Raw genomic sequence first — 23,440 nt, forward strand, 5'->3', positions numbered from 1 at the left:
CTTTTTGATGATGGCCATTCTGACCAGTGATACCTCATTGTAGTTTTGATTTGCATTTCTCTAATAATTTTGCCAATTGTTTTTTATTATTAATTTATTTTATTGAAGTATAGGTGATTTACAGTGTTGTGTTAATTTCTGCTGTACAGCAGAGTATTTAGTTATATATATATATATATATATATATATTCTTTTTCATATTCTTTTCCATTGTGGTTTATCACAGGGTACTGAATATAGCTCCCTGTGCTATACAGTATGACCTTGTTGTTTATCCATTCTCTATATATTAATTTGAATCTGCTAATCCCTAACTCCCAATCCATCCCTCCCCCACCTCCCCTCCCCCTTGGCAACCACCAAGTCTGTTCTCCATGTCTGTGAGTCTGTTTCGTAGATAAGTTCATTTGTGTCATATGTTAGATTACACATAGAAGTGATATCATATGGTATTGTCTTTCTCTATCTGACTTAATTCATTTAGTATGATCATCTCCATATTGCTGCAAATGGCATTATTTCATTCTTTTTTATGGCTGAGTAGTATTCCATTGTATATATGTACCACAACTACTTTATCCATTCATCTGTCAAAGGACATTTAGGTTGTTTCCATGTCTTGGTTGTTGTGAATAGTGCTGCTATGAACATAGGGGTGCATGTGTCTTTTCAAATTATAGTTTTGTCTGGATGTACGCCCAGGAGTGGGATTGCTGGATCATAGGGCAACTCTGTTTTTCTTTTTTTTTTTTTTTTTTGCGGTACGCGGGCCTCTCACTGTTGTGGCCTCTCCCGTTGCGGAGCACAGGCTCTGGACGTGCAGGCTCAGCAGCCATGGCTCACGGGCCCAGCCGCCCCGCGGCATGTGGAATCTTCCCGGACCGGGGCACGAACCCGCGTCCCCTGCATCGGCAGGCGGACTCTTAACCACTGCGCCACCAGGGAAGCCCTCATTGTAGTTTTGATTTGCATTTCTCTAACTTGCTAATTGTTTTCTGAGAGTATTTGTATCACCATACTTGTCAGCAGAGTTACTTAAAAAAAAAAAAACCCTGCTAATTTAAAAGGTGAAAAAAATCATTTTAATTTACATTTTTGTTTTTTAGATGATTTTTTTGTATATTCATTGGATGTTTGTATTTTCTGTGACTGTTTCATCTTTTGCCAAAATTTTATTGTGTTCCTAGTGTGTTTCTAATAGTCTTACATGCACTGATTATATATATATAAATGTTTATAGTTTTGAAACATACATATTTTTAAGATTCATTATATATGTACATATTTTTAGAACTTAACAAAATGGAAAACTTTTCCTAAAAAATGGAGATGAAAGCATCTGTGCTGTTTTGTGCTGATGAGCAACCACCAATGCTTCTCATATAGAAGACTGAAATACAGGCATGGCCAAGATATTTTTGAGAAGTAAATCTCTTGCTGCACAAATACTCTACAGCTTTGAATTTGGAAGACATGAACATGGCCCAGCAGAGTCTGAAGACAGGAGTTAAACTGCTCCAGTCTGGGCCCAGCATGTGCTTGTCATATGTGCTTGGTTCCCTAAGTGTTTACTGAATGAGTGAGTGAGTGAGTGATGCTTTGTTTTTTATGTAGGATATAGGATTAAAAACCTGAGACTCCCCTGGTGGTGCAGTGGTTAAGAATCCGCCTGCCAGTGCAGGGGACACGGCTTCAAGCCCTGGTCCGGGAAGACCCCACATGCCGCGGAGCAGCTAAGCCCGTGCGCCACAGCTACTGAGCCTGCGCTCTAGAGCCCGAGAGCCACAACTACTGAGCCTGTGTGCCTGGAGCCCGTGCTCCACAACAAGAGAAGCCACCGCAATGAGAAGCCTGTGCACCACAACGAAGAGCAGCCCCCACTTGCCACAACTAGAGAAAGCCCACGCGCAGCAACGAAGACCCAACGCGGCCAAAAAATAAATTAATTAATTTTTTTAGAAAAAAGCCTATAGGATCGGGACTTCCCTGGTGTCCAGTGGTTAAGACTCCGGGCTCCCAATGCAGGGGGGCCCGGGTTCGATCCCTGGTTGGGGAACTAGATCCCACATGCTGCAACTAAATATCCCGCATGCCGCAACTAAAAAAAAGATCCTGCATGTTGCAACGAAGATTCTGCTCGCAGCATCGAAGATCCTGTGTGGGGCAACTAAGACCCAGGGTGGGTAGGTAGGTAGGTAGGTAGGTAGATAAGATAGATAGATAGATAGATAGATAAATAAATATTTTTAAAACCCTGTAGGATTGAAAACCAGTCTTGCTGTTTTTCCTTTGTAAACTGACATCGAACTTTGAAAGACTACCCATCCGACTGATGGATCTATAATTTGGAGTAAATAGAGGTTCATAATTGGACAGTGTAAACTAGTTCATTTTGAGAGGACTATGCCTGAGGAATTAATGAGAAGAAACAATTTGGGAGAGACAGGGGACCAGCGCCGTGGGCAGGCTGTACGTTCGCCTGGTGGAGAAACATCTTCCTCCAGTATTTTATAAAATATGTTCTATCTGGAGTTTATGTCTCACTTAGGAAATTTTTATAAGTTATATAAGCCAGCGGTGAAAATACAGGGCTAGATAGATGGGAGAAATTGCTCATGTAGTCAACTATTAATAATGCTCTTAAATCTATGTTTATTATTGGGCCTTTTCATAATGCCCAGGGCCTTCTACTGAGATTTATGGCATGGCAACCCGAATAAAAATGATTTATTTATAAAATCCCTCTGAATTCTACTTGCTATGTTGTCGTGCCAGTTTAACGTACATTAATTAATTAACTTACTTTTTAAAATGTGTTCCTGTGTGTGAGCGCCTGCTTCTTGGCATTGTTTTCCACGCTGAGAACAAGAGTTTCCATTCGGCAGACTGTCCTTCTCATTCTCTATACTGGGATGAGCCACGTGGCAGGGCTCAATCTATGATCTGTAGACATGCCTTTCCAGGGCCTAAGGTAGAGGCAGAGGTAGTGTACTTTCCTTGGACCATAGGATGTTGTTTATAGTACCACAGAGACCTTGACCCTAAGACTTTTTTTAAAATTTAATTTTGGCTGCGTTGGGTCTTCGTTGCTGCACGCAGGCTTTCTGTAGTTGTGGTGAGCAGGGGCTACTCTTCATTGCAGTGCGTGGGCTTCTCATTGCGGTGGCTTCTCTTGTTGCAGAGCACGGGCTCTAGGCTCACGGGCTTCAGTAGTTGTGGCACGCGGGCTCAGTAGTTGTGGCTCTCAGGCTCTAGAGCGCAGACTCAGTAGTTGTGGTGCACGGGCTTAGTTGCTCCGCGGCATGTGGGATCTTCCCGGACCAGGGCTTGAACCCGTGTCCCCTGCATTGGCAGGTGGATTCTTAACCACTGCACCACCAGGAAAGCCCCTCTAAGACTTTTTAACTCCCAAACCTTGCTATTGTGGGTGGAAAAAAGACAAGGTTAAATGTGAAGTAACCTAAAATATGTGCTTCACATGGAGAGTTTAGTGTCCCCTCGTTATAGTCTGTGGGCTGCTGTTTAACCGCGGAAGCACGGAAGGGTAAGAGTTTTTCTCTTGGATTTAGACGGCTGTCTAAACTGGCCCACAGAGATGCTGCTCTAGCGCAAATGTTCCCTGCCACAGGGCTTCTGCATTCAGATCCCCTCGGGAGTAAATTTTAACCAGTGAAATGCATTGGTTATAAAAATTCTTTAGGCTCTTAAACTGGCAATCCTTGGGACATAAGTGCGTTGAGACATCCCAGTCCTGTGTTTTGAGGGAGCTGAGTTTGGATCAAGTTCAGCATAAGGTAGAAGAAAGAATATAGGTTTTTGATTCAGACAGTCCTGGCTTCCAATAGGATTTCTGCCACTTCCATGACCTTGGGCAAACTTTAAACCTCTCCTCGGTTTCCTTATTTGTAATGGGAGTGATGGCATCTTCTTCATAGGGTTGTAAGATAACCACGTGGACACGGGGTTTTAAAAGGCGTATCTTGGGCTTCCCTGGTGGTACAGTGGTTGAGAGTCCGCCTGCCGATACGGGAGGCGCGGGTTCATGCCCCGGTCCGGGAGGATCCCGTGTGCCGCGGAGCGGCTGGGCCCGTGAGCCATGGCCGCTGAGCCTGCGCGTCCGGAGCTTGTGCTCCGCGGCGGGAGAGGCCACAACAGTGAGAGGCCTGCGTACCGCAAAAAAAAAAAAAAAAAAGGCGTATCTTAACTTTCTCACCGCACACACACAAAATGGTAACTCAGGTAATGACTGTGTTAACCAACCTTATTGTGATAATCACTTTGCAATATGTACTTATATCAAATCATCATGTTGTATACCTTAAATGTACAGTGTTATATATCAAATACTGGATATCTCAGTCAAGCTGGGGAAAAAGGGCCCCACAATGTTTGCCCATAGGTGACAGACAATGAATGTTGTTGTCCACGCGGGTTCCCGTATAGCCTGCGATACCTTGTGGGTTTAATGCTCCTTAGGAAAGTGGCTAGGCTTTACTTTATCTGAGGTTCACCTCAGGTAACGTCTATTCAACAAGCACTGATTACCTACCAGATATTCTTTATGATCCAAAGACAGTGGCAAGACTTCTAGCAGTGACAGATATGATGTAATAATATAAACATGTAAATGCCACGTTAAGTCACATCGATAATCAATGACAGAATGGTAAATTCCACCTAGTAGATCTGAGGCAGATCTATCCACCCCTCGCCCCCCACCCCCCAAAAAAATCACGGAGAAATTAAAAACTCCACGGCCACCTTCCAGAATCAGGCCTGAGGAGACGTCCTCAGTACGTAGCCTGCTCTCGGGAAAACTACCCACCCTGGCTCCCTCTCCCTCCATGTATGCGCTGTTCAGAAAGACTGGCCACCAGCAGGTGACGGGACATGGCAGAGACCGTGGCTTCTCATTTACTTTCTTGGAGATGATGTTTTCTAAAATGAGGTAAAACAGTAAACGAATTGTGCTAGCTCGCACTTAGGTGTAACTCCTGCCGCTTTCTAGTGGAAGCAAGCGATGCAGTTCCTAAGCTTAGGGCCAGACATGCACTTCTGTCTCTACTTGTTTCAAAACCAGAGACTCAGCGCAAACACCTTATTTTATTTTATTTATTTACTTTTTTATTTTTGGCCGTACCGTGTGGCATGTGGAATCTTAGTTCCCCGACCAGGGATCGAACCTGGGTCCCCTGCAGTGGAAGTGGGGTCCTAACCACTGGACCACCTGGGAAGTCCCAGTGCAAACATCCTAGTTTGCAGATGAGGATGATGCCGTGCAGAGAAGTGGCCCAGAGGAGGCCCCACAGTGAGCCAATGGCAGAGGGGGGCTGAGATTCAACCCCCTCCACCTTCTGTCCTGGGCTGGATGATCTCTTAGTATGGTGCTGCCGTGCCCGTGTGTCCCCCGCAGACGCAGGAGGTGGCTGGGTTTGCGTCTCAGGACCAGCCCCTCCCTGATATCCACTGTATACATATGGAACACAGATGAATAATTTGCTTTTGACATTTAAACACAGGAAACCATGGCTGCTTGTGATGAAAGTTTTAACGATTCTAAGAAAAAGTTCACAAGTGGGACAGTGGATCTTAAAGGGAAAATGGTTTTGTGGAACACTTGTCCTTTACCACGATTGTCTGAGAAAGGTACGTGTGATGAGGCCAAGGCGCTTCCTTGACTTCTGAGTGGAAGAATATGCTCGTTATAATCATCCCCCTCTTTTAGGAATAATGAGCTTGCCAGTGTGCTCTAAACACAGAGCACAGAGACAGATGATACAGTCCAGTCTTATTTTACTTCATTAGAACAAGAATGTTTAAAACCACAACTCTGGGCTGTTTCGAATAGATATTTAAATACAGAACATTTCGAATTTAGCACAAGTGATACAGGCTAATGCGTCACTGGTTTGGATTACGGTCACATGAGCCAGATGATTCCTCTGGAATGTCTGAAAGGAAAGGGTGTTTGTACCAAGTCATGGGGTGAGGCCGGGGTCTGGGGGACAAGGGTGCGCAGAGCGGGCAGGCTCTGGGCTTGTGCCCCTGAGCTTTCGGCTCCAAGCAGACTGAGCAGGTGTGGCACAGCAGCTCGGCGGGGGGAGCGGTACGCGTCCGTCCAACACCCCAAAGCTAGCTTTGCGGATGTGCTCCTTTCCAGTGCTTAGAAAGGGTTTTTTCTCGGCTGCCAGGAAGCAGGGAGTGGGGCTGCGTTGAGTGATTATCTGGGAGCGGCCAGGCATAAGCTCAGACGCTTTGGAAGATTGGGGGTGGGGTATGGACAGAGAGATTCTTCTTCCTTTTGTGGATGGGGGAAGAGGGTGCTTGGTGACATTTTCCTGAGAATGCAAGGAAGAATACAGGTTTGAGAGGTTTATGATTGTATGTTAGAAGAGAGCCACGCCGATATTGAAAAAACGAAAAAAGGCATGGTAAACACACTTTTATTGAAAATTCAGATTTCTGAAACAACTATACTGAGAGTGGCATCGTACGTCTTTAGCTAAATAAGACGTAGCACGAAAATCATGTTCACTTTAACTTTTGAAGGTTCTTTTAAAAGCACCACTTAAAACGTACACATTCCCCCCCAAAATTAAATGTAGAAAAACTGCTCTGTCTCAGGAATGAGTTTGAGAGTGCACACGGAAACCACAGAGACAGTTTTTGAACCTCTGGTTATTGACAGGGAGCATGAATTCAAGAGGATTTGGAGATCTTCCTACATTGTTTACTTAAAGGACCACAGGTGCGGTGCTATCAGAGTTTCGTGGTCAATTTCTAGCCCTTTTCATAAATACGGTTACTGGCCAGATTTCTAAAACTTAAATTTGTCACCCAAAAAAGTAAAGTATAGGATTTACAAGTGTTTAATTTTTTGAGAAATTTTGAGAAAGGATCACGAGGGCAGCACACCAAAAAATAAGTGGAACTAGTTTTAATAATCTCTGAAAACTTTTAAGATTTATTTTGAAACCAACTTCCAAACAAGACAGAATAAAATCAATACGTATGTATACTACACCGCTGAAGCAGCTTAAACTTGCCAAGGCGTCTTCAGAGCGTTCCCTTTGAACTCTTTCCTCGGAGCCTCAGGTGATCTTCCGCTGTCACGACAGCGGCCCTGCTGGAAAATCCCTCTTGGGTGTTTGCGCTGCCAGCGCGGGCCCGTCCTCAGCCCCGTCTCTGCACCAGCCCAGGCCCGGGTGCTGGGACGGTCGCGCTCACCCTGCGTCCCTGCCTCACCGCTTGCTGGATCGCTTCTGGGACTTCTCCGGGCTGCGCCGCTTCCCCGGCGGAGAATGACGGGCAGGGCCCCGAGCGTGGACCCTGTGCTTGTATGGGTGGGTTCTGTGCTTCTGCCGGCTTTCCTCCTTCTGGTCCTGGCTTTTCGCAGGTTCCTCACTATCCTCTTTTTGTTCGTGGTCTTGCTCTTTCTGGGAGGGCAGCGTGTTCTTAATTGTGTTAATTAGAAATCTTTTATTTGTACCAACAAGAGGACACTTCATCCTGGGGGAAGAAACAACCACAAATCAAACACTGACTCCAAAGCTGAACCCTCCGATCGTGGCAAGTACCAAAGAACTGCTTCCCCAGAGTCGACTTTCTGAATTTGTTTAGCTTTCCTTGCATGCCACCTAGTGTAAACTCTGGGCACAGGGGGGAAAACCCAAGACACTCAGAATTCTGGACACAGACTGGCTGGACCTCATCTGAAGACTTTAACCCTTTCTTCCTTGTTGGGACTAACTTTCCCAACAGGTACCACAATGTTATGTATAGGTGTTGACCACAACCCAAATTACCTGAGTCATTTAATAACATCTCCTTACACCATAAATGCCTGATTTGACTAGAATCTGCATTTTTAGTTACATTTATGGTGGCTTGTTTTTAAATATTAAAGAAGAAGGATCAGTCCCTCCCTGAGGAACAAAAAAAGGACACCTTGCTATATCTTGAATACTGGAGCTATATGATCTACTCTAGAAATAAAATATCTAAAGAATCTATTAAATGCGATAATCACCTTTTACCCTCCAAAAAACCTAAAGTTTCTATTTCAGGACCTTCTGTTTCAGAGTCTGTGCTCTGTCCCAGAGCGCTGTTCATACATCTACCCTCTGGGTGAATTTCTGTGCAGTGTACATTTCAGGGACTCCCTGAGTCAAGTTCACCCAGGAGGAAGGATGTAACTGGTTAAATCGTTAATTTACATGTTTAGGTATATTTATATACTCAGTATTTGTTTTATTTTTCAGGTGTAGTAAACCTTTCATTTTAGAAAAGAAAACCCCACACGGATGAAAACCTGAATACTTCTCTTGGCCTTGAGCCAAGGAGGATGCTAATTGGTCCAAATCATGTTACTCAGGGTGGCTGGTAGTAAATAAAACTGAATGTAGTATTCTGTAATCTCCATCTTTGTATCAAACTTGGATTCAAGGAGAATCCCACACAAAACTCAAAAGCAACCCACCAGCAGCCCCACTGCAGTGATTTTCTCGTGGAAGAGACATGTAAGGGGTCACCAGCCAAGTGTCCCTGTTATGGAGGTCAGACTACCTCAGACAGTCAGAATGGCACTGAATCTGTTAGTAAAAGGAGGAGGAAAGGGGCTTCCCTGGTGGCGCAGTGGTTGAGAGTCCGCCTGCCGATGCAGGGGACACGGGTTCGTGCCCCGGTCCGGGAAGATCCCACATGCCGCGGAGCGGCTGGGCCCGTGAGCCATGGCCGCTGAGCCTGCGCGTCCGGAGCCTGTGCTCCGCAACGGGAGAGGCCACAGCAGTGAGAGGCCCGCGTACCGCAAAAAAAAAAAAAAGGAGGAAAAAAAGAAAAGAAAATGGCTCCTGCTGCGAATAAGCAGCTCTTGAGCCTGCATGGAGAGAAAGTACCCGCGAGGTCTCAAGTGGTGTGTGCGCCCATGTGCTGGTGTGTGCGCCCACGTGCTGGTGTGCTTAACGCTCAGGCTGGGAGGAGTGACGGGGAATGAGCGGCGGTGAGGAGAGGGACTCAGGGAGAAAAGGGGAAAAAAGCAGAAGCAGGGGAACGCTGGGTGGGGACGGCACCGGAGGTTTGGTTTTCTTTTACTGCTGAAGTTCAGAAGCCACAGTGATGAGCAAAGAAGAAAGGCAACAACAGAGAGCAAAGAAAACCCACGGTTCTGCGTGTGAGGCTGGGGGAAGCCGAGCTTCCGGAAAAGTGCGCCAGCATGACGCTCCTCAGGGGCCCCAAGGCACAGCCACGTGTACCTCCCAGAGGGACAGGCTCAGGACACCTGTGCAGTTGGGAGGGATGGCCAGGCTCTGACCTCAGTGACTTTACAGGATCATCAGTGCATCTAGGCACTGAGTGGCTGACGACACCTGGACCACCGCATTGGCAAGCTCAGCAGAGGTTCAGAAGAGCACGACACACGCGTGTCACAGAGCGGCACAACTCCGCCAGCCTGCGGGAGGGGACTGCCCTTCAATGCGGAACACGAAGAGCCCAGGTGCCCCTCTTTGCCAGGGCTTACTGTAGCAGCTAATCATGTTCATGAGCAACGGAGCGCCGCTCTCTCTGGGATGGGGCGGACTAGAAACGGCTGGTGCAAAACAGCCAGCTACAGAAGAATTCTGGGGCCTTGTCAGTGCAGTGGGTCGTCAGCGCTGGTAAAACTGGTCAGTTCTTGTCTGGATTAAACAAAGAAAGAAGGTGATTACTGCCAGATGGGACAGTAACCCAAGATATTCAAACCTTTGGAAACTGCTGGCACATTCAAGTGCATTTTGCCATCTTCCACGTGAGATCATCTCCAGCACCGTGTGCTTGCCTGAGATGGACAGAGCTCCTCCTGGGCTAGAGACCAGCAGGGTTCATGCTGTGAGTGGGGACCACGTCGGAGGAAGCACCCCTAGCTCCCCGCTGCTCGTGTAACCCGCCGACTCAGCACAGGGACCAGAAGCTAGCGTGGAATGAGGTGGTGTTTTGGAACCAAGTCCACAAGAAAACCGGTCTTTACATCACTTTTTCACATCGAAGATGTGAGTTTTAATGCTGGTTGTGCCTAGGTTGTGTCCACCTTCAAGGTGAAAAGTCAAGCGTGGCTTGGAGAGAACTTGGTTTACTTGGGTGGGGGGAGGAGTGGGGAAGGAGGTATGAAAGCGGCTCCCCCAGATCCGCCAGGACACATTTTAGAAATGGTGACAAGTGCTCACCCACGCTCCACTGATAAATGAGGCAGGACAACGAGATTGGGGGGCCGGGGGGGGAGCAGTTGAGGGCAGATGTGAACGGACACGTGGCAAATGATTCCATATAAAGAAAGTATAAAATCTGCACTGAATGTATTCAAGCATAAGGAGAGTAACATCAATGCTGAACGTGAGGAAGTCCCTGGCAGAGAGCAGCTCTGGCCTATAACGTGGTCATTAATTTTGCGGAAGCTCACTGCCAGTTGTCCTCCGGCTACAAAGTCATACAACACAGTGTACACACGTGCTCTGGAATCATACTGTCTCTTAGGCCAGACCTTGGGCATGTTAAATAATCTCCCTGTTGTCTCTCATCTATTAAGTGGGGACAGTAGTGACTATTTTAGGGGACCGGATGCCGATCAAAGGAGGGAGAATGTGCTCAGGACAATGCCTGACGCGCAACCAGCGCTTGGTAAAGGTTAGCTCGGTGCGCGGCCTACTCCTCCGACTCCCTTCGCTCTGTGACGGTGGGAAAGTTACTTAATGCCTCTGTGCCTCGCTTTTCTATTTGCAAATGGAAGCAGTAGAAGTATCTACCTATTGCAAGGGTCTAATGAGATAATGCACAAAGCTCTTAGCACAGGGCCTGGCATATGGTAAATCTTCAATGAATGTTACCTATGGGGCTATGATTTCTTATGCATAATTCCAAAATTGGAAAACCAAGTTCTTCTTTTTTCTTTTTTTTTTTTGTGGTACGTGGGCTTCTCATTGCAGTGGCTTCTCCTGTTGGGGAGCACGGGCTCTAAGCGCGCGGGCTTCAGTAGTTGTGGCACGAAGGCTCAGTAGCTGTGGCGCGCGGGCTCTAGAGCACTGGCTCAGCAGTTGTGGCACAGGGGCTTAGTTGCTCTGCAGCATGTGGGGATCTTCCCGGACCAGGGATCGAACCCGTGTCCCCTGCATTGGCAGGTGGATTCTTAACCACTGTGCCACCAGGGAAGTCCTCTCTGCTGATTTTTAATGGCTTTATTCTTTTTTTTTTTTTTTGCGGTACGCGGGCCTCTCACTGTTGCGGCCTCTTCCATTGTGGAGCACAGGCTCCGGACACGCAGGCTCAGCGGCCATGGCTCACGGGCCCAGCCGCTCCGCGGCATGTGGGATCTTCCTAGACCAGGCCACGAACCCGTGTCCCCTGCGCCGGCAGATGGACTCTCAACCACTGCGCCACCAGGGAAGCCCCCAAGTTCTTTTTCTGATACGACAACTCGTTTGGCAACCAGACCTGGCGTAACCTGACGCTGGGCCCTTCTTTCCACTCTGTATCCCGTTTGAGGGAAGCGTTCCTATGCTTTGCTGAGGAAATGATCACGTGTTGAACAAGTACCACTAGGGTATTTGCTGTGCATGCTGTCTGGGCTATAGCACCTATCTAAAATGTGAAAATATCTGAATTTAGAAACATATCTGGATCCAGGGGCTTTAAACAAGGGATTGTGGACCCATATTATTACTCTTCACTCTCCCTTCATGAAAAAGAATATATATAGCACTCAAGTTAATACATCAGGGATTTTTCCGTGATGGAAACTCAAGACAGCTAAGTCTCAAGTCACCTGGGATAATAAGTTAATCAAGAACAGAGAAGAATGTCTGATGTTTCTCCATGAAAAAAATGATTAAAAAATGAAAAGAACCTGAGCCATCAGGAAGAAACGAATAAGATGTTTTACAGAAATGTTCATAAAAATGGTTACAACTTTAAAGTTTCGGTACTTCAGATGGTTAAACTTCTGTATCTGCAAGTTTCACCTTCCAGGATATCTCAATTCTCCATTGATATCAGAGTCAGTGGGCTACTGGGTAGTACCTCTCAGCTTATAATTTGCATTTCCTAATGGTCTATAGACTCTGTTTGTAGATGGTCCTCGGGTATAAATAACACTGGAGGCTGGCGTAAGTGGGTGATCTCGAAGGTCCTTCCACTTCTGAGTTTCTCCGCGCACGTTCTGTATGTTGGCCCTTCAGAAAGTGACCCTCCTCTCCTTTATCAAATTAGGAAATTATTTCATTGCTCTCTGTCTCCTTGTTTCTCAGCTCTCTTTTAGTGCCATGTTATTCTGTATTTGAGATGACACAATAAGCTAGCGTTAGATCCTCAGCCGCCCTAAAGCCTTCTTTATATCAGCATCAAGGCAAAAGCCTGAGCCCTGCGGCACGGGCACAGGCCTGGCTGCTGGGTGGGTCTGTACCGGCTTTGTCCCTGGCCGCGCCCAAGGATGTGGGGTGGGGACCACAGGAGGCCACAGGATGGGCAGCTGCTTTCCTGTGGAACTCTGACCCCAGCTCTGTTGACTTTCTCATGCTGGCTAGTTATTTTTGTTTTGGGTTCATTTTTGATTTTAGAACGTTCTACCCGCTCATGTGGGAAGGGCCAGATTTAAGGTGCTAACAACGTAAATGGATATAAAACCCTAAAGAGAATGAGACTGGTTAAAACTGCTCTAGAAAGTGCCCATGACAGCACCATCAGACTCAGGAGCTGGCATCCTATCCACGTGAAACCTGACAAGTGAAGCGAGTCCCTTCGCTTTCAAAGCTGTGAGCCCAGAGGCTGAGATGAAGGGCTCCGCCCGCCACGGAGAGATTAAGACGGGCCGAGGCCAGGGCTCTACGCTTTTCAGTCTTCTTTCCCTCTTTCTCGAGTAGGCACACTGTGTAACACTGTGTAACTGTCATTTGCAAAAGTGAGGCTCTTTCTCCCCACAGGTATCATACTCGACGTATGAAAACCAGTAAATTATAAAACAAACCTAGAGAACAGAAGGGGAAAGATAAATGCAGTTTCTTTTTCTTTCTGATTTTCATACTTCTGTCTCTCTGCTGCGGAAGGACAGAGGTAGTAACAGCCGACATTCTGCAGATACAGACCTGCCACGTTTGTGTCTAAAGCAGTTTCATGAATGTGACCCTCAAAGAGTGACACATGACCACTCGCCAGTAAGGACGACGACAGCGGCGCTGCGGACACTGGCGAGCACTTCCCTGTGCCCTTACGTTGCCAACGCCTCACTTCATCTCTCCACCGTCTCCCCTCTTACAGATGCACAAGAGGCAAAGCACCTTATCCAGGCTCCCAAGCCGGAAGGACGTGGAGCTGGGATGGGAACCAGGGTCCGCCTTCCCAGCACCATTCCAGCTGGGACAGAAGGAGCAGATGAGAGAAAGGCACCTGTGGAGTAAGCAGATGGCCCAGAGCAGGCAGGGAAGGAAACCGCAGGTGAAAAGCTGTCAGCACGCTGGCCGCCGGGGCTGCTCCGTTTGGGACAGACTCCTAGAAGCAGATCTAAGTCGGCTAAGAGCGCTGGCCATGCAGGAGCCCAGGTGAGTCTGACGCAGACAAGAACAAAGGCACCAAACTCCCTGCACACACGTGACTTGGAGATGTGTGAAGTACATCAGGCTGTGGGAAACTATGGTTCCTCTTCTTCTGTTTAGGGAAATAGAGCCTTGGGATCGTGGAAGCCGGGTTCAGTGCACTGCGCCCCGATTCATTCCTTTATTCTACGGCCAGAGCCCTTTCCACGCCAGCAAACGGCATCTTATCTTCCATTCTGCACTTTGCTTTGCATGATCACGGATGTACGTCGAAAGTAACAGCCACAGGAAGAAGCACAACTACACTTCCAACACTCCAAGGAACCAGGTAATACTTTTTTTTTTTTTTTTTCCCCAGGTAATACTTTTGATCTGATGCTGTGGTTGGTTACAGCTCATCTTGTTTAACACTCCACGATCACCGTAGCCACCCACGGCACCACGGGTGATACTTTGGCAATCAAATGCCTTAGCCATCTTAGAAGGTCTTTTATAGTGTTCTAATCCCCACAGCGACACTGTTAATCCTTAATTACCCTGCACACAACAGGCCTGAGGCCTGAGGCAGGTTTTCAGTATGCTCCGTCTCCACCACTACACCCAAAAGTAATGGAAAATCGTTGACATACGTGTACATATATATCTGCAGTATTTATTTTCAAACATCTGAGAATCTTTCATATGTAAGGCACTATGCTAGGTCCTGCAGCAAAAATGAATACCAGGCTACCTGTCTGATGCTCTTTAGGAGACGGCCAGGAGGAAGAGAAGGTGTGACCAGGCGAGGGTCAGAGGCGGGGGTGTGAGTAGCGGGGCCCTGGGATGGGCAGGGCACGATCCCTGGCCCCCTGCTCCCTCTGTAGGACAGGTCGTTTCTGTAGCCGTGTAAGCCAACGAGAGCTCATTCAGGGCTCCCGGATCCACTTTCATAAGCAGACAGGAAGGGGATGTGAACGTGGGAAGCAGGGGCAGGACACACAGCGCTGTGTGCTGACAGTAACCACAGAGGGAGGCTCTAGACAAGAAGGATCCGTGCTGGTCCCATCAGCAGTTAACCAGGACTTAGGAAACCTCTTTGGGCTCCACATTCTTTAACTGGAAAGTAAAGGCTCTGGATCTCCGCGGCCCTGAAATACTGCCGGGAGCCTCACCCACGAGTCAGGCTGCAACTCGAGCCCTCCCTGCCTTCCCCGCTGGTTCCAGCATGTGGTCTGGTGCTCAGCTGCAGGCCTGTCCACGTGCACCTGTGCGTGAGCAACTTCAGGGGCGGCGTTTTGTGTGAGGCTTCTGTACCGCTGCCTGTGCCTGGCCCCTTAATACCCCGACTGGTACTGAGCGAATCTTCAAACGAATAAAGACACCACGTGCCTCAGTGGACACTGGGGCAATGATCTGCTTCCCAGTAATCAAAAGCTGATACGTAAAATGGAAGGAAATGTAGGTGGTGCTCCCCCTTACCACCAGATTGACCCCAAGCCAAAGAGAAGAGCACCCAAAATGCCACTCCCCTCAAAACAACTGGGTAAAGAAAACTGAAAAATCATGTTCTGTCAAATTCAATCTTTGGAAGTTTTGGTACCAAAACATACGCCTACTCCAACGTCTAAGGCTGAAATCATACAGGCAGTGGACTCAGGCATTATACTGGGCAAAGGTCAGCTGAAGTGGACGTGACCAGAATAAAAGCAGCTTTGTAGACAAGGAAGCTGAGCAAATTTCTGAAATTTGTGCTTATAAATTCCTTTATGTTGACTGAAAGGAAGTCACGTGGGCCAATATTTCAGCTTCTCTGAGGCTTCTGTCAAGAACAGCTTCTCAAGAGATTCTTTTGCTGAAATACATCCAAGGAAGTATATAGCACCAAATGGTTTCTTTCTTTACACTACAGAAAACGGCATCCCGGTTGCATTTCCTTTAGTTCAGCAATCTCTTTCTGGCAACGGCTCAGCTACCTCACTTAAGATCTCTCTCATGCAGTATCCAAGAGGAGGAAATAATGTCACTCACTGTAGTTCAGTGTCAAATTTTAAAGCCAATGTGAAGATCTTTGAGATGCTTAGAAACGCAGACCATCACCCGCTAGTAACTGACCGATTGTCTGCTCCTTTGGGGTATCTGTCCACTTGACAGGGATGGGTCTTGGGACTCCTGTGGCTGGCCACCTGGCCACCTGTCTGCTCCTGGGAGGAGTGTGGGAATGCTCCCAGTTCTGCAGAGCAGGTTGGTATCATTCTTTTTAATAAATAGGGATTAGCATAGTGTTTTTCACATTGGTGTGCACTTTAGAATCACCTGGGTATCTTTTTAAAACCCCAAAGCTCAGGCCATACCCCTAACTAATAATCTTTGATGGTGGGAAACAGATACTTGTATTTTTGGAAGCTCCTCAGATGGTTTCAAATGTGCAGGTAAATTTGGAAACCACTGGATTAGTGGTTAAAAGTTTTATTCACACACACACACACACACACACACACACACACTTCTTTAAACAGATGTAGAACCAGGTGTTCCCCTGGAATGAGCAGGATGGGAAAGGCGTTCTTTGTCCCAGCACCGTGGGCAGAAGCAAGTCATGGGTTTCCTTGGACCAGACCTCCCTTCACAGCCCGTCCCTGTTAGGTGTGCTGGACCAAAAGCTGCCTCCAGGAAAAGTTCTGCGAGACTGTTTGAGCTGCGAGGTGACCTAGCTGGGTATTCAGATGTCAGTGAGCCGTCACTTCAAAGAAAACAACTCGCGGTATTCACTGCTGAGATAAAACTGAAGCTTGCAAACGAAGAAAATTAGACTTTTGGGAAACAGTGACCTTGACAGTTTCCCAACGCTTAAACGACTTTTCTGATGAGATCAGTGGTGATGTTAACAAATGTGTTTTTAAAATATTATATAATGAAAGGTGTCAACATTTGGAGGAGCTGATCATAACTCAGCGAACCAATATCCAGATGACCAGTTCCTGATATTACAGAACCATGCACGAGTGGAAGATCCAGTAGAAGTGCAAGGTAGACCAAGGGATTTTACTGTAACAGCATATGAAAAGTCCACATTATTAAAAAGAATGTGAAGAAACTACCACTTGCTGAGGTTACTTGCAAGTACTGATGCAGTATAAAAGAATACCACAAATTTCTGAAAATGCTGTTGAAGTACTTCTTCCTTTTCCAAATACGTATCTGTGTGAAATCAGAGTCTCTTCATAGACTTCAACCAAAATAACATATTACAGCAGATTGACTGCAGAGGCAGATAGGAAAATCCAGGTGTCTTTGATAAGCCAGACATTGAAGAGGTTCACAGAAATATTAAACAGTGCCACTCTACTGCATAGGTAAATTCTTGCAAACATAGCTATTTTTATAAAAAAATATACTATCTACATGTGTAACATGTTTATTATTTTTAAAATAAATCAATAAATACTTTAAAATTGCTCAGTTTTAATTTCTAATACAGTAAATACCGATAGATATAACCCACGTAAAAAAGTTCTGTGGGGTCCTCGGTAATTTTCAAGAGTGTAAAGGATCCTAAAGACCCAGAAGTTTGAGAACCGCCGTTATGAGAGTTGAAAAAAAATAGCAGTGTCAACAGGAATGCTCGCTTGTCTTGTCACCTCATGGGAGAGTGTGCGTTTCCCATCCTGTTCTCCCAGGATCCACCTCTTGTAAATCTGGAGTCATCTTACTTTGTCTGCCAGTTTTTACTCTCTTTTCAACATCCTTCTCCCGCCCTTCTTGGGAAGAGGCTGCTAGTTGCCCCCCAATATCCGTTCTTCCTTTCTTCTGTAGTAAAAGAACCTCAGATTTTATCTGCCACGTGACTGACTGAGGAAAAACAGACTGAGTTCCTGGCCTTGTAGCTGGTGTAGACATGAGACCAAATTCTGGCCAATGGGGTCCAGGTAGAAATGGCACAGACGACTCCTGGGAAGTGTGCTTGAAGGGGGTGGGGGCATGCCTCTTCCTCTTCTTCGTTTCTGCTAACTAAAGTGTGGAAAAGAATCACACCGTTTGGTTGGGAGATTTGGAAAACTGGAAGGAGCCCGGGTCCCCCAGAACGCTGGAACAGCCAATCGAACTGATATGATGCCCAGAGAGGAGGTCAGTCAGTACCCGACAGATCTCACGCTGGCCTGTGCATATGGCAACTCTCCTCAGGAAAAGCAGAGCTGATGCTGACAGACTAGTTCTTTGACCCTCAGAAAGTTCTGCCGAGCCAGTAAGTGGCACTAAGGTTGTCAGGATAAATGACTTCCATCAGGAGAGCTGCCTAGTAACAAGTGATCCCCTTCGACATTCCTCATCTGGCAAGAACCCTGACTGATATTTTCTCATCCACTTGTCAAGTCATCTGAATTTATGATGTAGCTTTAGGCTGATTCTTTCACAAAAGTTATTAAAATGGACCAATGACTACTGTCAGCCCGATCGAGGTCCTGCCTTACACCAAAACCCAAAGCAGCCTGCCCCTACCAAAGTTTGCACGAATCTAATTCGTATTAGTAGGGGCACCTTATCTCTCCTCTCTGAAGGACAGAGGGCTGGAAAGAAGATAAGAGAAGTAAGAAATAACATGTATTGGTGAAGACGTGAAGAAAATGGGACACTTGTGCACTGTTGGTGGGAATGTAAATTGGTGCAGCCACTACGGAAAGCAGTATGGAGCTTCCTCAAAAAATTAAAAAATAGAACTACCGTATGATCCAGCAATTCTACTTCTGGGTATTTATCTGAAGAAAAAGAAAACGCTAACTCAAAAAGATATCTGCACCCACGTGTTCATTGCAGCTTCATGTACAACAGCCAAGATACGGAAACAAGCTAAGTGTCCACTGATGGGTGAATGGACAAATTGTGGTATACACATACAATGGAATACTATTCAGGCATAAAAAAGAATGAAATCTTGCCACGTGTGGCAACATGGATGGACCTTGAGGATGTTACGCTAAGTGAAATAAGTCCAACAGAGAAGGACAGATACCGTATGATCTCACTTATATGTGGAGTCCTAAAAAAAAAAAAAAAAATCAAGCTCATAGATAACAGAGCAGATTGGTGGTCGCCAGAGGCAGGGGTAGGGGAGTCAAGGGGTCAAAAGGTAAAAAGAAAAAAGCCAACCACATAGATGGTTATATACACCAAGTCAGGAGATCTGATGAATCAACGATTAACTGGAGCAATCAACCATTTAAATCTATGTTCCTCCTTAGTTAGTTCCAACTAGGAAAAAAAAAGGATATGCTCATTCTTGTAAATACAACTTCTAAGTTTTTTTTTTTTTTGGTACGCGGGTCTCTCACTGCCGTGCCCTCTCCCGCCGCGGAGCACAGCCTCCGGACACGCAGGCTCAGCGGCCGTGGCTCACGGGCCCAGCCGCTCTGCGGCATGTGGGATCTTCCCAGACCGGGGCACGAACCCGTGTCCCCTGCATCGGCAGACGGACTCTCAACCACTGAGCCACCAGGGAAGCCCACAACTTCTGATTTTTAAGGAATTATAATTCTGTCACTGACAAATAAGATTTGTAACTGCAATTTAAAAATAGCAATGTCATATCTAAAAATCTTGTGGGATATTTAAAAATATGGCATTTAAATTTATACATAAAAAAACTGTATTTGAGGAAAAAATTCGTAAAATGGTAGAAAACGTTGACCATTCAATGAGTATCCTTTGTCTGAAATTGGCATTGAAACTGATATTCACTCCACCTGGCCTGGTACATCTAGAACACTTATTTATTTTAGTCCAGACCAGTTAGATGGCCCTTTATATGGCAATAAAAAATCCAAACAAACGAAAAAAGAAGTTAAGAGCAGATTTAACTAACATTTAGTAACTGACTGCTCCATGCCGGGAACTATGCTGAGTGTTTCCACATACATTATCTCACCAAATTTTTACCGTATCCTAGGAGGTCGCTATTTCACTGAAATCTAAAATGATTACAAATGTTACACAAAGATTGACTCACATTGGATCATTTCATCTTATTATACCACTGCATCCATAAATACATCAGAATGAACTTCTAAAAGATAATAGCTTTTAAAAAATAAAATAACAGGGCTTCCCTGGTGGCGCAGTGGTTGAGAGGCCGCCTGCCGATGCAGGGGATACGGGTTCGTGCCCCAGTCCGGGAAGATCCCACATGCCGCGGAGCAGCTGGGCCCGTGAGCCATGGCCGCTGAGCCTGCGCGTCCGGAGCCCGTGCTCCACGACGGGAGAGGCCACAGCAGTGAGAGGCCCGCGTACCGCAAAATAAATAAATAAATAAATAATAATAACAGCAATCCTATTATCACACCTAAAAAAAAAATCAACACCAATTCCTTAATATCATCAAATACCCTTGTTTCAATTAGTTTGGATAAGGATCCAAACAAGGTATACACGTAGATGTGTCCCAAATCTATTAAGTCATAGGATACTCCTCCTCCTTTTCTCCTTGCAGTTCATTTGTTAAAGAAACTGGTTTGTTTGTCCTGTAGAATTCCCCACATTTTTGTAATTTTATCTCTATAATATCATTTAGTATGTTCCTCTGCCCTCTGTTTCCTGCAAACTAGTAGTTCTAACTAGAGACTTGATCAGATTCACGTTCAGGTTCTTTACAAGGATGTCTCATAAGTGGCGGTACCCTCTTCCTATTGCATCTTCTTGTGGTATAAAGATTGACAGATGAGTCCAGGTGTCGTCAGCCTGACCCACTCATCAGAAAGTTTCCCATCAGCTTCTCATCTGAGAGACTTAGCAACCGGTGATGATCTTTGCCTAGATCCAGTGTATCATTAGGGATTGTAGAATAACGACATTCTTCTTATTTTTACATCAGGTTTACTGAGGTATAGTTTATACAAACTAAAATTTATCCTTTTAAGTAAATAGTGTGATGAGTTTTGACAAATGTGTGTAGTCGTGTGATCATCACAACAGTCAAGATATAGAGCATTCCCAGCACCCAGAAAAGTTCTGCAGGAAATTCAGTCCTTCAGCCCCTACCTCCTGGCAGCCGATGGGTTTTCTGTCCCTGTGGTTTTGGCTTTTCTAGAATGTCATATAAATGGAATCTTATAATGTGTAATGTTTTGAGTCTGGCTTCTTTCATGAGCAAAATGCTTCTGAGATTCATCCATGCAGTGTGTATCAGTAGTTCTGTTCCTTTTCGTTATTGATGAGTGTGGAATGTATGGATGTTACAACTGTGTATCCACTCATCAGCTGATGGTCATTTGGGTTGTTTCCAGTTTTGAGCTATCATGAATAAAACTGCTGTGGACATTACTGGACAGATTTCCGTGTGGGCTTACATTGTCAGCTCTCTGACAGGTGGTTAGAAGAAGAATTCTGTATGGTGAGTGCATATGTGGAAGAAACTACCAGTTGTTTTTCGAAGTGGCTGTATGATTTTACATTTCCACCAACAATATGTGAGCATTCTCGTTGTTCCAAATCCTCCTCTTTATTTGGTGCTGTCAGTCTTTTTTTTTATTTTGGCCAATCTAGTGCATGTGTAGTGAATAAGTAACTGTGGTTTTAATTTGCATTTTCCTGATAACTAATGATTTGAGTATCCTTTCAAATGCTTATTGGCCAATTTGATATCATTTTTGGTGAAGTGTTTGTTCAAATCTTTTGTCCATTTTTAAATTAGATAGTTTGTCTTGTAATTGAGTTGTTATTCAAGTGATGATAACCTTACTCTATAGTCCTACATTTAACAGTTGCAATTCTATAAGGAAGTTTTCTTTCATCAATTATTTTGTAACTTTGAAGTATAACTTGTACAAGGAACAGGATAAATGCTCGGCTTTTCCTCACTATTTACCAGTTTTATAATAATTTGGCCCCTTAGCCTCATCCAAAAGCTTCTTGATGTGATTTTTCTTATGACCTTATGGATTTTAACATATTTTAGGTTATCTCACTCATTATTCTTTATTCTTTGGTGATTAAATTGTCCCATCTTTGACTAGTGGGAGGCCTTTCAAGTTGGTTCCTGTGTCTTTCTGACATGACTACAGTAGTCTCTGACAGTTTTACTTCCTGATCTGATCTCTGACAGTTTTACTTTCTGATCTGATAAGATTTTCTGGCTCTTCTTATACATTTCCTATCTATGTAGTAAACAGTGTGGTCTTGCCCACAGAGAGGTCTGGCCTTCGCCCTGGCTTCTGGGAGGTAATATCAATTCTGGGAGGCAATGTCATACCTGATAGAAACGTCTTTGTTTAGGGTGGAGCTGGCCACAACTGATAGTCTTACAGGGAGGGCTGGCCATGCCAGAGACACACCACATGATTGAGGGTGGAAATCTGGGGTACTGTGGTATTGGTCAAACTGGAGACTGATATCAACCATGTGAGCAATCAGTCAATCACACCTAAGTAATGGAACCCCCCAAAACACTTTGGACACCGAGGCTCAGGTACGCTTCCTTGGTTGTCAGTATGCCAAGTGCATTGTCGTATGTTGGTGCTGGGAGGGTAATGTGTGGGTCCTGACTCCACGGGGTGGACAACAGCGGCTCTGTGTCTGGAACCTTTCCAGACTGTGCCCTTTGCATCCCTTATTCTGGCTGATTTTAATCTGTATCCTTTCCCTGTAATAAACTGTAACCATGAGCATAATAGCTTTCTGTGAATTGTGTGTGGTCTAGCAAATTACTGAAGCTGAGGATCGTTTGGGGAGCTCCCGGAACTTGCGGTTGGCATGAGAAGTGAGGGCAGTGCTGGAGGCTGTGACAGCTAGCTTGCAGTTTGGCTAACTCCAGGCTAACGGCCTCAGATCGGCAGCCAGTTATTTCTCTAAGGCTCTGTCTTCGTTCAGTGAGAAATGGAATTATATATACCACAGTAGAATTTATACACCACCCCTGGGTGCCAGGGATACTCACTGCTACTGAGTGGATGGTCATTGTTTCCAGGACTTTTCTGTGAACAGAGCTAGAAAAGCTTTTCTCTCTTTTAAAGAGAAAATCTAGCACAACTTCATACGGATATTTCCAATTAATATTTAGGAGTACAGATTTTTATATCTTTGATTTTATAGTTGTATCTTTTACACTGAAAATTTTGGTATCTATAACAAATAAATATTTACTTATTTGCTTTATCCTACTATACAATATTTTCAGAATAACAATGTCAACATTATTACCAACAACGTGATAACTGGAAACAATTTAAGATTTCTTTCTAGTTCTTTTTTGCCTTTGGAAATACAGTCAAATTTCAGATCACCTGAAACAGTTCCTCCACGTGTGGCTAAGCCATCTGCTCAATGGCTTACTGAGGTCCATTTATCTTATGTTTCTTGATTTTTAGGAACTGCCTTTGCCCTCTTATTTCTTTAACTTTGACTGAACCTTGTTTTATATTTGACATAAACCCTGTGCTTGGTTCTAAGAGTCAAATCCACAGAGATCTAGCTTCTACTCCTGTCCCATTTTTACATTTTACACGTTTTCACGGCCCACAATACTCCATTATAGTGAATTTTAAACTGTGGATAAAAGACCTAAGCCAGCATATTTATTGGATGAGAATGCTATTGCTAAAGTAACGCTTAGAAGAGTAGACTTGATTCTTAAGGTTAAATTCTTCCTTTGTCTATATCATTAAGTTTTAGTAAGCTCTGTTTTGTAAAGCAACTGCAATGGTAAACTTTAGTGCTACACAGCTGAACTGTCACAAAATTAAAATACTTAAAATTATAAATCTTAATTTACTGAGGACTATAATTAAGATAGAAGTTCTTAAACAATGAACACTGACATAATATTACTGTCACTCAGGTGGCCTTAGGCACAGCAGCGTCATCATATCTCTTGGGGACTTGTGGACCAAAGGGTGACAACACCATGACAAGTGTTCTCTGTT

The 23,440-nt window shown here is 45.2% G+C and overlaps 1 protein-coding gene across 4 annotated transcripts in view; it reads right to left on the reverse strand.

Moving 5' to 3' along the window:
* The window catches only part of LOC113625741 (protein POLR1D-like), a 56,441-nt gene that overhangs the window by 7,828 nt on the left and 25,173 nt on the right, over window positions 1-23,440 (reverse strand). The window contains exons 3-4 of one of the 4 annotated variants that reach the window (XM_027116618.1): window positions 7,246-7,509; window positions 6,427-7,123 (exon numbers count right to left, since the gene is read on the reverse strand). The exons of 1 other annotated variant lie outside the window; for it this stretch is intronic. In XM_027116618.1, the coding sequence (XP_026972419.1) occupies window positions 7,057-7,123; window positions 7,246-7,509 (331 nt within the window). In that variant the 3' untranslated portion in view covers window positions 6,427-7,056. Of the gene's footprint in view, window positions 1-6,426; window positions 7,510-23,440 lie in introns of those variants that run through there. 2 more of the 4 variants (XM_027116616.1, XM_027116617.1) reach the window with 2 other exon arrangements.

The sequence above is a fragment of the Aethalodelphis obliquidens genome, unplaced genomic scaffold, assembly GCF_003676395.1.
Source record: "Aethalodelphis obliquidens isolate GAN/ISIS:26980383/991018 unplaced genomic scaffold, ASM367639v1 scaffold16, whole genome shotgun sequence".
Lineage (NCBI taxonomy): Eukaryota > Metazoa > Chordata > Mammalia > Artiodactyla > Delphinidae > Aethalodelphis > Aethalodelphis obliquidens.